This window comes from Pteropus vampyrus, unplaced genomic scaffold (assembly GCF_000151845.1).
Source record: "Pteropus vampyrus isolate Shadow unplaced genomic scaffold, Pvam_2.0 Scaffold20, whole genome shotgun sequence".
Taxonomy (NCBI): Eukaryota; Metazoa; Chordata; class Mammalia; order Chiroptera; family Pteropodidae; genus Pteropus; species Pteropus vampyrus.
The window spans coordinates 1,821,715-1,839,906 of NW_011888801.1; the positions used below are offsets into that span (position 1 = coordinate 1,821,715).

General features: G+C 33.0%; 1 protein-coding gene and 1 pseudogene across 3 annotated transcripts in view; one reads left to right on the forward strand and one right to left on the reverse strand.

Annotated features, from left to right (window-relative positions):
• Nucleotides 1-18,192, forward strand: part of ADK (adenosine kinase) — a 475,283-nt gene that overhangs the window by 22,202 nt on the left and 434,889 nt on the right. For all 3 annotated transcript variants that reach the window (XM_023527928.1, XM_023527927.1, XM_023527929.1), the window contains exon 2: nucleotides 11,867-11,941. In XM_023527928.1, coding sequence (XP_023383696.1) covers nucleotides 11,867-11,941 — 75 coding nt within the window. The remainder of the gene's footprint in view (nucleotides 1-11,866; nucleotides 11,942-18,192) is intronic.
• Nucleotides 4,123-8,904, reverse strand: LOC105288960 (annotated as a pseudogene).

The following is an 18,192-nucleotide window of genomic DNA, read 5'->3' on the forward strand; positions in this document are numbered from 1 at the left end:
TCCTGGATCATGCCTGTTATCCTGGCATAATTATTAATAGCTCCTCCTTTACTCTCAAAAGTGTCCTGTTTAGATAATAAATCATCTGGTCACATAGTTATACACTATAATAATTTTTTTTGGTAGTAGATTTTGGTTGTTGAAATGCTATTTTTTCATTGGTCAGACATTTTTATTAAGAGAGTTCTGAGTATCTAAATGTAGTGTATTGAATAAGAAAGCACATGCTTTGAAGTTAGGAATCACTTATTCGTTGTTTGACCTTTGGCAAGTTATAAAACCTTTCTGAACCTCTTGTTTCTATTAAGCAGAGATAATAGCAATACCTACGCTATACAGTTATTGTGAAGAGTTAAAGACGATAATATATATAAAAATGTTTTATAAGCTGCAAATTGCTATATAAATGTTAGTCATTATTATGTCACATATGTGCTCCTGAAAATTAAATTAAAATTAAAATGAATAATTTTATCTAGTTTAGGGGAACTTGCTTTTAACAGAGCATAGACAGTGTTTTAGAAGTGTTTTACTGTAATGGGGAGTAGGGAAATAGTAGTTGGAATGTATGTGTTGAGGTTTTTGGGGGGAGAAGAGCTGATATTTCAACATATTTGTGTGCTGAAAAGAATGATCCGATAGAGAAAAAACATGATGCTGGACGGAGGGAAAAGATTTTTTTCTTTGAGTATTCAAGAAGGCATAGACTCTAGAAAACAAATGGAGGAATTGGCCTTACATAGACACAAATATTTTCCTAGACTGTTAAATTAAAAAAGTGCCAACAATATAATTTACATACAGTAAAATCATGGATCCTAAGTTCACTGAGTTTTAAAAAAATAATAAAAAAAAATTGTGTAGATATAACCCAGGTCAACATACAAAACCTGTTCATCTCCCCAGAAAGTTATTTCTTGCCTCTTCATTCCCTGCTCCGCCCATACAAGTATTTTCTGACTTCTCTTGGTAGCTATTAGTTTTGCCTATTCTAGAACTTCATGTAAATGGAATCATACAGTGAACACTATTGTGTCTGATTACTTTTATCTGTTTCCTTTTGTTTAATAATAATTTTGAGATTCATCCATTTTGATGTGTGTATCAGTAGTTTGTTCATAGTCATTGTTGAGTAATATTCCATTATATGGAAATAGCAACAGTTCTCCTGTTGATGGACTTTGGGTTGTTTCTAGTTTTTTGGTTACTATAAATAAAGCTGCTATGAACATATTTGTATAAGCCTTCATGTGGAGTTGGGTAAATAAATACCTATGGTTTGGAATTGCTGTGTCCTAGGATCGAAATCATCAAACTTTTCCAAAATGGAAAACTAAACACATTTGAATTCCCACCAGTGATGTTATAAGAGTTCCATTTATTCCACATTCTTGACAGTGTTTGGCATTTTTGATTTTACCCATTTTGGTGGGTGTGTAGTTACATTTTATTGTGGTTTTAGTTTGCAATTCCTTGGTGGCTAATAATGTGATTATAAGCCATTTGCTTATCTTTTCTTTTGACTGTATGTTCAAGTCTTTTACCTATATTTCGATTGGGTTTTTTATTATTGCTGTAGTTCTTTTTACTGATTTGTAGTTCTTTTTATATTCTGGATACAAATTGTCAGATTTTACACACACACACACACACACACACACACACAGTTACATATGTAGCAAATATTTCTCCCTATCTAGCCATGTCTTTCTGTTTTCTTAACAGTGTCTTTTGGGAGAAGTTTTAAATTTTGATTAAGTCGAATTTTGATTTGATTTACTTTGGTTTGATTTATTTTATGGTTACTTTTTGTGTTCTTAGAAATCTTTCCTTACCTATATCCCAGAGTTGTGAAACTTATGTTTTTTTCTAGAAGCTTTATAGTTTTAGCTTTCACATTTAGATGATCCATCTTAAACTAGATTTTTGCTATGATGTAAAGATTTCTCAAAAGTTTTCTCGATCAATTATTAGAAAGGTGTAGGTCTTTTCCTGGACTCACTCTATTGATCTGTTTGTATATTGTTATGCCAATACCACACTACTTAATTATTGTAGCTTTGTAGGATTGGTGCTGTTTATTTAAATTTTTGATAGAATTCAGCATTGAGGCCATCTGGACCTGCAATGTTTTTTTGGGTGAAGAGGGGGAACGTTTTAAAATACAAATTCAATTTCTTTAACTGATACATGATTATTCAGATTTTTCATTTTTTTCTGTGTCAGCTTTAAGAAGTTGCATTTTAAAAGAAACTTGTTCTAATTTGCTGAATTATTATAAAATTGATCATAATATTCCCTTAATATCCTGTTATTGCCTGTAGGAACTGTTTTATGTTCCCCTTTTCATTCCTGATATTAGTGCTTTCGTTTTATAAAAAAAAAAACAACAAAATCTTTTCAAAACCCAGATTTTTGTTTTGTTGAACTGTTATTTTGGAAATATGTTTTCTAATTTATTTTGGCTATTATCTTTATTTCTTCATTTCTATTCTTTTGGATTTAATTTGCTCCTTTTCAAGTTTTTTTTAGTTAGAAGTTTAGATCATTGATTTTTAAACCTTTCTTGTTTCTGATATATGCATTTCATATATGAAATGTTTCCGTCTAAGTTCTTCTTTAACTATATCATACAAATTTTGATGTGTGTGTTCAGTTCAAATTATCTTCTAATTTCTATTGTGATTTCTTTGACCCACAGGTCCTTTAGAAGTTTTTTTTTTTAATTTCTAAATATTTGAGGATTTTTTAGTTATTTAGATTTTCAATTAAATTCCATGATGGTTGGAGAATATATTGTGTATACATTGTAAACACATCTGTTTTATATATGTGTGTGTGTACACACACACACACACGCACACACACAGAATATATTGTTTATGATTTCATTCCTTTTATGTCTACTGAGGTTTGTTTTATGGCCTAGCCTGTGGTCTATTTTGGTGAATGTTACAAGTGTTTTTGAAGTCTTTAATTTTACTCAACAGTATTTTGAGTTTTTCAATGTAGATGTTTTGTACATCGTTCATTAAATAAATGAATATTGTAATTTTTGGGTATAGTGTTCTACAAATATTGATTAGGTCAAATAGTTTAGTTGTTTTGTTTACTTATTTAATTGAGATATAATTCACATACCATAGACTTTACCATTTTAAACTGTGCAATAGTGTGATTTTTAGTTTATTCACAATTTTGTGTAACCGTCACCACTATCTAATTCCAGAAAATTTTTATCACCCCTAAACAAAACCTCATATCTATTAGCAGTCACACTGCATTTCCCCCGCCCATCCCTGGCAATCGCTAATCTACTTTGTCTCTGAATTTGCCATATTCTAGACATTTCATAAGTGGAATCAAATAATATTTGGGTTTTTGTGTCTGGCTTCATTCACGGGGTATAGTTTACAAAGTTCTTCTGTGTTGTTGCATGTTATCAGTTTTTCCTTATGGCTGAATAATATTCTCTTGTATGTATACACCACATTTTGCTTATCCATTCATCAGTTGTTGACGTATATTTTTATTTTTACTTTTTGTCTGTTATGAATAATGTTGCCATAACCATTCATGTTTAAGTTTTTGTGTTGTCACATGTTTTCATTTCTCCTTAGTATATACTTAGTTAGGAGTGGAATTGCTGGGTGAAATGGTAATTTTATGTTTCTTTTTTTTTTTGAAGAGCTGCCAAACTTTTTTTCAAGCTGGCAGATCATTTTACATTTCCAATAGCAATGTATGAGGATTCCAGTTCTTTCACATTCTTGCCAGTACTTGTTATTGTTTCCCAGTCTTTGCTGAGAGGCTCCCTGTGCTTGTATAGTCATATCTTCAGTACTCAGCCAGACTTAAAATTCTGCCATTTCTTGCTTGTGCAGATCCTCGTGCCCAGAAATGATTGTGTAGAACCTTTTCTGGTCTTGAGCATGCCCACAGCTCTAGGCACCTGTAGATGACATTCTAGATAATCAGGAATATGCAGAACTTTCAAAACCCATTATGGACTTCTTATGTCTCCACTTTTCCTTTTAAACTTTTTTATTTTTTATTTAATTTAATTAATTTATTTATTTTTGGCATCCAGAATCTTTTTAATAATAAGGCAGGATCCAGGGTTCATTTTTTGTAGCCTCAGCTGGCCCTACGGCCTCTGGCTCATTCAAACTCCCGGCCCTTGGAGTGCACATAGGGTTTGATGTGGCCGTGCAGGGTTCCAGGGGCCTTGCCGAAATGCTTGTACACCTCTTGGCTCTTGCAAGGACCAGAAAGCAGGATGATGCCACAGCCCTAGGAGAGTCCAGGGCCAGCTTGGTCAAAGGTGAGGATCTTGCTTTCCACCTTAAGGATGTGGCTCTGGGTGCGGCTGCTCACACGAAGTGCACACACCTTCAGTTTGGGGACTGCCTGGACACGCACATCATTGGTTATTTTCCCTACGATCACAGCGGTTTTGCTGTCGTGGCCAGGAAGCTTCATCTTCCGGATCATCCAAGAAAGGGACAGAGGCGGCTGGTTGGTGAAACTCATGAACAACCCCTTCAGCACCACCTGGTTGAAGGTGGACATGGTTCATCTGGCTAGAAACCTGTACAACTTGACCGACAGGCTTAGGTAGATGTCCTGGCTCTTGGGCTCCTTTCGCCAAACCTTTTGGTCTTTGTTGTGGCAGATGTCGACTCCCGTGATGGCGCCTTCTGTTCCACCAGGTCCAGAAAGAGCCCTTTAAAACTTTTTGGTTAGCTTCTGTTTTGCTCCAAATGCTCAGACAGCTGGGATGTTAAACAATAACAGCTGATTATTTTTGACAAACACCGCTGGAGAAAATGCTGTTAGCACTGGGAAAGCTCTGAGTCAGGTCAAATAAAGAGAAGCCTTGGGAGTGGGGTTTTTAGGGAACTGCCAGTAAGCTCAAATAATAGCAGTTCTCTGAAAATGGGGCTTTGAAAGAACTCTAATCCTGTTCTGATCCCTTCAGGGGCTGCCGAGGCTCCTGGTTTCACTGTGTTTGTGAGTCATTGCTTTTTAAGGCTACCATGGAGTTGGGAAGATGGAGATGAGATAGAACAAGTTAAAATGCCACAAAGCTTGCTGTTTTTACTGAGATTCCACCATTAAAAAAATATAAATGCTCTTTGGGTTGTTGCAAGCATATCGTTTAATATTTAGAGTTCCAAAAAAGTTGATTTTAACATTTTTTGCTAATGTTATTTTTATTATGGAAGAGAGGATTTTTAGAGGCCCCTTATTCCACCATTCCTGGTGATGTCACCCTAATTGTTTTTTAAAACTTTTTTATATTCTTTTTCTTTCTTTTGAAACACTTTAAGACTCACACAAAGTTGCAAGAATAGTAAAGTTCCTGTGCACTCTTCACCCAACTTCCCCCCATGATAAACTTTATGTAATCATAGTATATTACCAAAGCCAGGGAATTGATGTTGGTACAGTACTATTAAGTAGACTAGAGATGCTATTAGAATTTCTCTAGTTTTCGCATACACTTTTTTATTGGCATGGTGGTGGTGCGTAGTTCCACGAAATTTTATCATGTCCAGATTCATGTAACTATTAACACAATTAGGGTACTAAACTGTCACTACAAAGAATCTCCTTTGTGTTATCCCTTTAAAGTCACATCTACCCCCTAACCTTAACCCCTGGCAACTACTTATTTGTTTTCCGTCAATGTAATTTTGTCACTTTGAGAGTTTTATATAAATGGAATCAAGCAGTATGTAACAGGTAGCTAGGGGCTTTTATTTTCACTTGTGATACATCCAAGTTGTTTATCTTAGTTCAGTCCTATTTATTGCTGAATATCAGTCCATTGTATGAGTATACCACAGTTTGTTTGCCTATTCACTTGTTGAAGAATATTTTGATTCCAGTTTTTTATTGTTACAAATAAAGCTGTTATGTAATTTGTGTACAGGCTTCTGTGTAAACCTGTTTTCATTTCTTTAGGAAAAGTATCCAGTAGTGTGATTCCTTACTTATTTTTGTATGTGTCTGTTTTACCAATTATTGAAAGGGAGGTGTTAAGATTGTGCATTTATCTATGTTTCTCTTGTTTTTTTTCCCTCAGATATTTTGAAGATATTTTTTGATGAATTGATCTATTTATTTTTATGAAATCTTTTTTATATCTGGTGATAATCTTTGTTTTACAGTCTACATTGTCTGATATTACTATAGCCACTGCAAATTTCTTATAATTATTGTTTGCATGATTTACCTTTTTATCCAACCTTTTATTTTCAAACTCTGTGTCCTTATATTTAAAGTGTATCTCTAGTAAATAGCATTTTTTAAATCTAGTTGTATAATCTTTATCTTTTAATTGGAGTATTTAATCTATTTGCATTTAATGTAATACTACTGTGGTTGGGTTAAAGTATATCATTTTTTTGTTTTCCATTTACCCTGTATGTTGTTTGTCTTTCCTGTCTTTTTTTTCTAAATTGAGTATATTTTTCATTTTTACCCTCTATTGGATTTTTTAGCTACACCTAATTGTATTATCATTTAGTGATTGCTCTAGGAAGTGCAATATTTATTTTTAACATCACAACCTGTCTTGAATTAGTGTTCTATCATTTCACCTTTGATATAAGTACCTTTAAAATCTACTTTACTCTAGACCCAGCCCTGATAAATGGGAGCCTGACAGAAGTAGCAGTCTATTGATAGAAGAGGTCAGAATATAGAATCACAAGATCACCCAAATCCCACTGAGAGTACAAATGTAATTAAGAGTTAAAAAAATTTTTTAAAAATTATTTATTATTTATTATTTTTTATGCCTACAGCACCTGGTTTTCCTTGCTGATCTCCCATCCAAGTACTAACCAGGCCTGACCCTGCTTAGCTTCCGAGATCAGACATTGGGCTTGATCAGAGTGGCATGGCCATAGACCATTGGCCATGGCTCCACAAAGATTTTTTACACTTTATGTCTAGCTGATTAAGATGAGTTGATTGAAATAAAGTACAAAGCAACCTCTAAAATCAATTAAATAGTTCATCAAAGAACTTATAGTACTTTGGGGGAAGGAATGAATAAAGCTTTGGGAAGGAGGCCAGCAGTGCCTTACTTAATACACAACTCTAGGAGCTCTCTTTCACATTGTGAACAATGCTCTCTGGAGTTATTCAGGTAACAGCTTGTGCAGTTTCACACTGGAATTGTTGGGTAGAAGTTGGGCAGAGAGTATTTCCTAGGAGAGGTTGCATATAAGAAATTTAAAAAAGATGAATGGGAGTTTGCCAAGCAAAAAAAGTAAGGGAAGAACTTTACAGTCAGAGTCTTTTTTAGGGATCAGCGATGTATCCTGATTAGAAAATAGATTGTCTGCATTAGAATGATGATAGATACAGTTAGAGATGTTTCAATGATTTTGTAATATGCACATTTCTTTCCATTTTAACATCTCTGAAATTAGCATGCATCTTACTGTGTCTTGCAATCACCATGAAAAATTGGAATGAATCTTAAATTGATTGCACCTTAGATTTGATGAAATATACAATTACCATGAGAAATTGGAACAAATCTTATGATTGATGGCATCTTAGATTTGATGAAATATGATAGATTCGAGCTAGATTTAATGTCCTTTTGTTAAAAAATGTAAGGCTTTTGGATTTTATCCCATACGTAATTGGAAGCTAAACTGACTTTAAGTAAAATATAATCAAATTTGTTTTAATAAGATAATTATGATGATATTGTACAGGATTCATTGTAGCTAAAAAAAAAATGATAGCAATGTAGGAATTTAGGCAAGGTCTCTATAGGGTCTAGTTAAAGGCAGCGGCAGTGGGGATGTTGTGGGAGTTTCTGGTACAAGAACTGTGTGATAAAACCAAGAAGATGCAGTAACTAGGAAGGTAGTGTTTGTTGATAGAGAAGAATCACATAATGAAGCTAAGATTTCCAGATTTAAAGAGAATGAATTGGTATAACAGTTAAGGACACTCATTATTAGTATTCTGTCACAATAGTGTAATTGACATTTCTGCTGGCCAGAGGGCTAATCAACATTAATATATCAATAACTAAGAAAAAACTTTTTCTCAGGAACTTTAATATCTATGTTAGCTGGAGGCCCGAATTATAAGACATTTAAAAATTACAGACCAAAAAAAAGGATCATTTGGAAATCTTTCATCCTAGCATTCATTTCCAGGAAAAAGACATTGCTAACATTTGCAACAAAAATAGTAATTCTAGTATGGGTCAGTCATAGTTTTTGGCCATAGTAGACCCCATGTTGTTCACATCTAGTAAAACAGGATCAAAATAAATGCTTACTTGTATAGTATCTTCATCATTTTAAAAGGGTAATACATGTCTTAGTAACTGGCTTGGACATTACAAGTATTTGTATTTAAGAAACTAGCCAGTTTAAACCGTTTTTAACAGTTCATTCGTCATAAGAATGAAGCCATATAGTATTTTCTCAGTATGTACAATGATGGAGAGGAAACATGAGTAGTTTAAAGTAATTTGCTTTTATAAATGTGTAATTTTTACTTAACTGACTGTATAAAAACACCTCTTATGTGCTACTTTAAATTCCATTGTCCCTACCTCTTACATAGCCACTGTTACTAAAACAGGTTCCACATGGGCTTTGGACAATTGTACCTTGACACCATCTCTAATCAGGGCCCATGCTGCATACTTTTTGCAATGGGGGACAGTAGTCAGTGTATAAATTCTTCCTCGTTTGTCCTTTAGACAGGGAGATTTAAATCACATTTTATAAGGTTTTCTGAAAAGTTTGAGTACTATTCATCTAACATGTATTTCTTACTATAAATCACAGTATCACATCCAGGTATGGGATGAGGGGTGGTAGATATGAGCCTCCATGTCTTCTCTGGGTCCGCCATGCTTATAACACCTAAATGTGTTCAATTGAAGTTCTATACCATCTTATTATTTTAGGTTTATGTTAAAATTTTGATTCACATCTGCTAGTATATTGAGTTATTCTTGGGGAAGTAGTCTTGGTGTACAGCTCAAGAATTAGAAATTATAAGTTAAGACACAGGAGCGTATGGGTGTGAATAAGTCAGAATTTAAGTTAATAAAACTCTAATATTACCATTTATTGGAAGTATACAAAGATCATGTCAAATGTTGATTGAACATAGTTTCCAAGCTCCACATTTCTCTGACAGTAAAACTAAAATTCATATAACCCTCCCCACCAAGGAGAAGAAATCAAGAAATCTGCTTGAGAATTAGTAAGTTAAAGACTTTAACCTCAGAGGAACTTAAATTAATGGAACATGGATTCATAATGCAAATACTAACAACCTTGTCTGTATTATAGCTTTATAATGAAAATCCAATACAAAAATAAAACATTCACAAAATGAAATGTGACAATTTGTATTTGTTAGTGTATTTTAAGTTGTAAGTAATAGAAAACCAACCTCAAATTGGAATAAACAAAATTATTAACCTACAGGTAATTGAAAAGTCTAAAGAGGCTATTCAGGTAAAGCTTAATTCAGTGATCTGACAACTTCATTAATGACCAGGTTTAAGTTTTTCCATTCTGCTTTCTGTGGCATCAGATTTATCCCAAGGCAGCCACCTTGGGACCTTGAGGTATTTAATGCTGCCAGCACCTTCTGCGCTTTATTAGGAAGGAAGATGTTCTATATCTGAGCATTTCTAGAAAAATGCTTGGGTTCATTCTGATTGGACTGGCTTAGGTTACATGCCCATCTCTGAATGGATCACTAAGGCTGGAAAAACAGCGTTGTGTTGATTAGCCTAGGATTCGCTGTGCTCCAAGGTTAAGCCAATCAGACCCCCGCTCTCCATGAACTGGGGTCGAGCAATTCCACCTAGATCTCTTGAGTGAGCAACTTTAAGGTGAAAGAAGAAAGATGGAAAGATGAGAAACACACAATTTCTAGTTTATTATGAGCATGACTTTAAATGACCTTAACTGAATTGTAATCTTACTTGGTAATAACAAGTTAAACATTGTATTATTATTTACTTATTTTATTAACAATAATAAAAGAATAATTTACAGTTAAAGTTTTTCTAATCATTATTCCTAATAATAAATATTATTTCTAGTCTTAAGTTTGAGCAATTTAGTCCCAGCAGTTCTTATTCTTCATGTAAATGTATTCTTGTCCATTCAGAAAAAATTTTTGCTGAACAAATAAGTTTAGAAATATGAGTTTAAACATGGTTACTGTGTGCTCATCTTTCCCCCATATCTCTTTGACTATAGAAGCCATAGGCCCAGAGAGGGTGCATTAATTTAGTAATACTATCTTTACTAAATTTTCAAATGGAGTGCAGTAAACTATTTTTGGGAATGCAGGAGATGTTCACAGGATCGATTTCTTAAATGTATCACAATTATAGTGCTTAAAACCAAGAGGGGACCAGTTGGGGGTGGGGAGATTGACATGGAGGGCAGGAGGATCCTTTTTTGTGGTGATGGAAATGTTTCATATTTTGATTCTGGTGGTGGTTACATGACTATATACATTGAACTGAACACTTAAAAGGCCGAATAAAAAGAAACAGCCAACCAGCGCAGTAACACTTCCCTCCTACTTAAAAAAAAGTTCTAGGAATTTTTGTTTGAATAATTATACACAAATGAGGCCAAGAAGTTTCTAATGAAATAATTTTAATTTTTTCTGTATCTGCCTGTTGATTCTTCATCTTCTAAGTACTTATAAAGTATTTTCTTTTTATATCAGACTTTATTTTGATCACAATGCAACTTCAGTGTGAATAAATAAATGTATTATTATCTTTTAACCCTCTTACATCTCGCTTTCTTTAAATATGAAAGGGATAAGTTTCTGTTGTATATTCAGTCATAGTTGCTCAGTCTTTTAATAAGAGACTGTAATTCAGTCTTTTAAGTCATTATAGATTATAATTGTAGATTATAATTGCAGGCTGTATCTCATTCTCTGAAAGAAACCCTGGACATCGGTCCTATGAAGAGGGTAACTTGTTTGGAGGCAACTGGAAGAGATCTTTAGCAAACTAGAGACCAATGGGAAATTATAGAGGCAAATTTTATTGAATAAACTAGAAGAATACCTCCCATTGATGCTGACCTAGCCATGGCCACAGGTTCATTTCTTGTTGTCAGTTGGACTCCTGTTTAAGGCATCACTTGTATCTATAAGCATCACTTATAGATATCTAGATATCTATATAGATATATATATACAGCTGAAAATTATATAATCGTATTGACACCTATATATTCTATTGTGTTTTCTCTTGTTTTTGAGACATATTGTGGTCAATTATGTAAAACAGACTTCGTTAAAGTCTGTTAAATGTAATTGAAAATTACTTCATTTATGATACTCATTGTGAAGGCCCTACCAAGGTTACTTATAGTTTGTCAAGGGTAGGGCTCTTGCCTGGACTCCTCCAGGACTTGTTTCATGCTCCCTAATAACTTTCAGTAGTTGGGTATCTTACTGGAGTTCATTGTTTATTAGAATATAGAACTTTGTCATAATAGATCTTTAAAAGAATCAAAATTGATTAACTTCAGTTATTAGCTGTCGAATATTATGAAAAAATCACATGATTTGGTTTCTTCTTTTGTTATATTTCATCCAATTGAAGAGTCATCCTTTCTGAGTGGCTTCATGCTACCTCTAAAATATTGTCCTACATGTAATAGGCAAATCAAAGGTTTAATAAACTGGTATGTAATGTATATTTTCAAGATGAAGTAAAGATACTCGTGTGCATTATGCACGTCAACTTTCAGAAGTATTTCTAACTTGTACTTATATATATATACATATATGTTTTTGTTTTTCGTTTTTTGTTTTTTAGTGAAAATATTCTCTTTGGAATGGGAAATCCTCTTCTTGACATCACTGCTGTAGTGGATAAAGATTTCCTTAATAAGTAAGTATTAAACTATTGGAAACATTTAAAGAGAAACTGATGAGAACTTCAGAATTGAATTTACTGTCTAACACCTTCAATTAGAGGAAAACTCAGGAAATTTAAACCTGTTAATTGTAGGTACATTATCATTATTTGTTGAGTAATTGACCACAATTTCCCCTGGGAAAACTGAGGTACATTTGTTCATCCCTGTTGTTATTTTCACTTAAAAGTTATTTTTTGTTTTTTGCAAGGAAGAAGTATGTATGATTTACCTAATGATTTAATTACCAAATTTCAGATTCCAATATTCCCCCAATTTTTAAATTACTGTCAGTGAACTACATCAATAATGGTACTGTAACATAAATGAGAGAAGAAATAGGGTCAAAGAGGACATAATTCAAAGGCCATGAATATCTACTCTTTCCCCTTTACTAATGACTTTTGATGTTAACTTAGCTGAGAAACCAGTTTGTGTTTGTTTATCTGGCTTTTTGAGACCAATTGGTACTTGGAAAAAATTTAGTAAAAAAGCATTAATAATAAGAAAGTAACAACCCTTTTCCCTTGCACATCCCAAGTTCTGTCTCCAGGGGCAACCAATTTTTTCCTTCCTTCCCTTCCCTTCCCTTCCCTTTTCTCTCTCTCTCTCTCTCTCTCTCTCTCTCTCTCTCTCTCTTTCTTTCTTTCTTTCTTTCTTTCTTTTTACCTTTTTTGGGATAAAATTCACTTAATATAAAATTCGTAATTTTAATAACTGTAAAATGTATAATTCAGTGACTGCCAGTAGATTTGCAGTGTGGTACAACCATCACCACTGTTTAACTTCAGAGCATTTCATCACCCCCAAAGAAACCCATACCCACTAAGCCCTGATTTCGATTTCCCTGCTTGTCTCCCCACTTCCCCCATCCCCTGGGAACTATTAGTCTGTTTTCTGTTTCTATGAATTCACCTATTCTGGACGTTTTATTTCATATAAATGGAAACATGCAATGTATGGCCTTTTGTATCTGGCTTATTTCAATTAGCATGATGTTTATTTACTTTGTAGCATGTACCAGTACTTTATTCCTTTTTATAGTAAAATACTATGCCATTGTGTGGATGTACTACATTTTGTTTATCCATTTATTGGTTGATGGACACGGGTCATTTTTGTTTTTGGCTATTAACAATGCTGTTATGAATATTTGTGTACAAATTTTTATGTGGACAGATTTTCATTTTTCTTGAATATGTGCATTATTTTGGAATTGCTGGGTCACATGGTTATTCTATGTTAGATTTTTGAGGAACCACCTGTGTTCTGTACTGCTTGCATCATTTTACATTCCTACGAGCAGTAAACGAGGATTCCATTTTCTTGACAAAATTTATTCTTTTCTCTTTTTTAAATTATAACCATCCTAGTGGGTATAAAGTGATATCTCATTGTGGTTTTGACCTACAGTTTTCTAATGACTAGTGTTGAACTAGTCATTTGTTTGTTGGTCTTTGCAAAAATGTCTATTGAAGTTTTATTTGCCCATTTTTTAATTGGGTTGTTTGTCTTTTTGTTGTTGAGTTGTGAAAGTTCTTCATATGTTCTGGATACTAGACCCTTATCAGATATATGATTTATAAACATTTTTCTCTCATTCTGTGGATTATTTTCACTTTTTTGATAGTATTCTTTGGTACACAAATGTTTTTAATTTTGATGGTTCACTTTATTTTTTTGTTGCTTGTGTTCTTGCTGTTATATCTGAGAATCCTTTGCTAAATCCAGGCTCACAAAGATTTATTCTTATGTTTTTCCTCTAAAAGTTTTATAGTTTTAGCTCTTAAGTTTAGGTCTTTGATTTCTTTTGAGTTACTTTTTGTAGAAGATGTGTGTTAAGGGTTCAACTTCATAATTGTTCATGTGGAAATCTAGTTGTCCTAGCACCATTTATTGAAGGGACTATTCTTTGACTCACTGAATGGTCTTGGCACTCTTGGCAAAAATTGATTGACCACAGGTGTGTGGGTTAATTTTTAGATTCTCAATTCTAAAAATATCTGTCCTTATGCAAGTGCCACACCGTTTTGATTACTGTAGCTTTATTATAAGTTATAAAGTTAGGACGTGTGAGCCCTCCAGATTTGTCATCTTTCAGGATACTTTTGGCTATTTGAAGTCTCTTGCAATCCATATTAATTTTAAGATCAACTTTCTGTAAAAAAGGCAGTTGGAATTTTTATTGGGGTTATATTGAATCTGTAGATCAGTTTTGGAAGTATTGCCATATTAACAATATTAAATCTTCCAATTCATGACCAAGAGATGACTTTCCATTTATTTAAGTCTTCTTTAAATTGTTTTAACAGTGTTTAGTACTTTTCAGTGTACAATTCTTACATTTCCATGGTTAAATTTAATCCTAAGTATTTCATTATTTTTGACACTATTGTAAATGAAACTATTTTTTTAATTTCATTTTTGGATTGTTCATTGTCAGTGTATAGAAACACAACTGATTTGGAGGAGGGTATAACCATTTTCAACAAATTTTGTTTTCTAATTTTGTGATTGCTTCTATAACTCTTTTTGGATAAACTTATTTCTATAACTCTTTCTTGGATGAACTCAAAATGTCAGAGGATCAGGTAAAATTTTGTAAATGCATAGATTTGGCCTGTTGTAACAGAATAGAAAATGGGTTGCGGGGCCTAGGACAAACTGGAGGATGTGTCTTATCCTAAAAAATTCAACTCCACTTTGAAAATACTAGATTTTAAAAATATACTTTGCCAATCAGAAACATTCCTGCATATAATTACATTAATGATTTCCGTTCTTTTGGTTACCTTGTACTTTTAAATAATACACGTAAATTTATTAGAATTTGTTTTATCAACTTTCAGTAGAATCCTTTTACTTCTCATTATGTAGGATGAAGTTACCAGTGTCCCTATTCTTCCCTCTGTTACTTTTCCCTCTTTTTATTTCCTAACTTCTGTTTAACTATATTTTAATTTTTCTATTAAGGTTGATATTTTTCATTCTGTTATCTATAATTAAATCTTTCCAACTTTGAATACAAAGTGATAGTGAAAGTTGAAAATCACTTACCCACATTTACACTGCTATCATTATACAGATTCTCCTCGACTTATAATGGGGTTATGTTCCAATAAACCAATAGTTAATACTTAGAAAATACTCTAAAGGAAAAATGCATTTAATATACCTAACCTACTGAACAGCATAGCTTAGCCTACGTTAAACATTCTCAGAACACTTAGATTAGTTTCATCTCAAGAGTAATTTCCTTTCTTTTCCTCTTCCCACCAAAAGCAGGAGACACAGATGGGTGTTTTGTAGATATGGGATGTGAAAATACAAAACACAATATTCAAAAAACACTGGCAACATGGTACACTGTAGAATATTGGTTGTTTACTCACTGCCGCTGCCTAGCATCACAAGAGAGTATCATACTGCATATTGCCTATCCAGGAAAAGATCAAAATTCAAAATTCAAAGTATAGTTTTTACTGAATGTGTAATGGTTTCGTACCATCATAAAGTTGAAAACTCCTAGGTCAAACCAGTGTAAGTTGGGGATCGACTGTTGTATCACTTATTGCAGAATTAAATAGTGTACTAGGATTGTAGAATAGGTTTAACATTTGGAATGTATTTAGAGTAATAATCACTATATTAACGAACTAACCAACTAAAAAAAGACATCCTATAATCATCTCAGTAGACACTGAAAAGCCATTTGCCAAAATATAATATCTATTTTCAATAAAATATAGTAGTCTAGGAATAGATGGGAATTTCCTTAACTTTCGTAAAAGTTAAGTTAGAGAAAAGCCTACTACTAACATAATTCTTAATGGCAAAAGACTGTATACTTTCCCTTAAGGTCAGAAATAATTCAAGGATGTTAGCTCTCACCACTTCAAAATGTATATATTGGTACTGGATGTTGTAGTCAGTGCAATCAGGCAGGAAGAAATAAAAGACATCAGATTGCAAAGGAAGAAATAAACTATTATTTCAGAAGATATGGTCATCTATGTAGAATAAGTAATGGAATCTACAAAAAGCTGCTACCTGATTTTCAGAATAATTATGAAGCTACACTAATCAAAACAGTGATATTGGCATAAAGATATTGTTGGCATAGAAAAGAAAGTGACTTTTCGTATGTTACTTTCAGTTTTATGTCCCATGTATGAGTGAAATCACATGGTTTTTGACTTTTTCCATTTGACTTATTTCATTTAGCATGATATTCTCAGGATCCATCTATATTGCAAATGGCAACAGTTTATTTTTTCTTATGATTGGGTAGTATTCCATTGTATAAATGCACCATTATCTTCTTTACCAATCATCTGTTAGAAGACACTTTGGTTGTTTTCATGTCTTGGCCACCATGAATAATTCTGCAATGAACATAGAGTTTTTTTGGGGGGTAGATACCTAGGAAAGGGATTGCTGGGTCATATGCTAACTCTATTCTTAATTTTTTTCATAGATACAGACAACAGTGTGGTAGTTACCACAGAGAAAGGTCGAGGGAGGTAGAAGAGAGTAAAGTGGGTCAAATATATGGTAACAGAAGGAGACTTTACTTTGGGTAGTGAACACACAATGCAATATACAGATGATGTATTATAGATTGTACACATGAAACCTATATAATTTTATTAACCAATGTCATCCCCATAAATTTAATAAAATTTAAAAAGTCCAAGTAGACCCACATATAAATGGACTGATTTTCGACAAAGGTGTGAGGCAATTCGGTGGAGAAAGGATTGTCTTTTCAATAAATGGTGCTGGACAATTGGATATCCAAGTGCAAAAAAAAAAAAAAAGAAAAAGAATTTGGATCTATATTTTGTATGATATACAAAATTAACTGAAAGAATTAAATGTCAAGCCTGAAACTATAAAAATTCTAGATGATAACATAGAAAATCTTCATGACTGTGGTTTAAGCCAAGATTTCTTGTACATAATGCCAGTAGCATGTGTTAAAAAAACTCGATGAATTGGATTCCATCAAAATAAAAAAATTTCTGAGAATCAAAAGACAAGCTACAAAAAAAAAAAAAAATGGACAAGCTATAGGCTGGGAGAAAAATCTTGGCAAGTGTATGTCTGATAAAGGACTAGTAGTCATAATATATAAGGAACTCTCAAAATTCAATCAGAAAAGAAACAACCCAATAAAAAGGGCAAAAGGTTTGAACACTCACCAAAGTTACATGAATGGCAAACACACACATGAACCTCTTTAGTCATTAGAGAAATGTAAATTAAAGTCACATGAAATAATATTCCACATTTGTTATGGATAACATTTTAAAACCGAGCATACCATATATTGGCCAGGATGTGGAGGAACTGGAACTTTCTGCTCATGGTAATGTAAAATGCTGCACTGAGTCTGACAATTTCTTAAAAAGTTAAACATCCATCTACTATTTGATCTAACCATTCCCTTCTTAGGTATTTAACCAAAAGAAGTGAAAGCATATGTCTATACAAAGACTTTGTTTTCATGGTACCTCTGTTTTTAAATAGTTAAAACCTAGAGACTACCTAAATGTCTATGAACAGATGAATCATTAAACATATTATTACCTACATACTGTGGAGTACTAGTCAGAAATAAAAAGGAATGTGGTATTGATTGGATGAAACTCAAAATAATTGTGTTCATTGAAAGAAGCCAGACAAAAAAGAATTCATATTGTATAATTCTCATATATACTCGTAATTTATATGAGATTATAGAAAATTCAATTTAATCTATAGTGATATAAAACAGATCAGTGGTTTCACGTGCATTGGCCTGGGTGTGGTGGAATGTGAGAATATCACAAAGGGACAAGGAGCCTTTAGGAGTGTGTTTGTTATCTTGATTATGTCATGATTTCATGAGTATATACATGTATCAAAACTTACCAAATTGTATACTTTAAATATCTATAGTATATGGTTTTTCAGTTTTACCTCAAGAAACCTGTGAACAAGAAGTAAAATCAATTGAACATGAAGTCATGGTTTTGAAGTTTGCTTTGTGTGAGATATTTTGTCCAGGAAGTCAACAAATTGATGGTCACTATTTAAAAGAAAAATCAAGTACCATATAAAAATACAAAGAGAAACTACAAAATTTGAAATTTTATGACACATGTAAAGTGTTACTATTTTGATAAACATGCCTCCAGACATATCTTAGGCATATATAACCTAGAGAAATATGTTTGTGTTT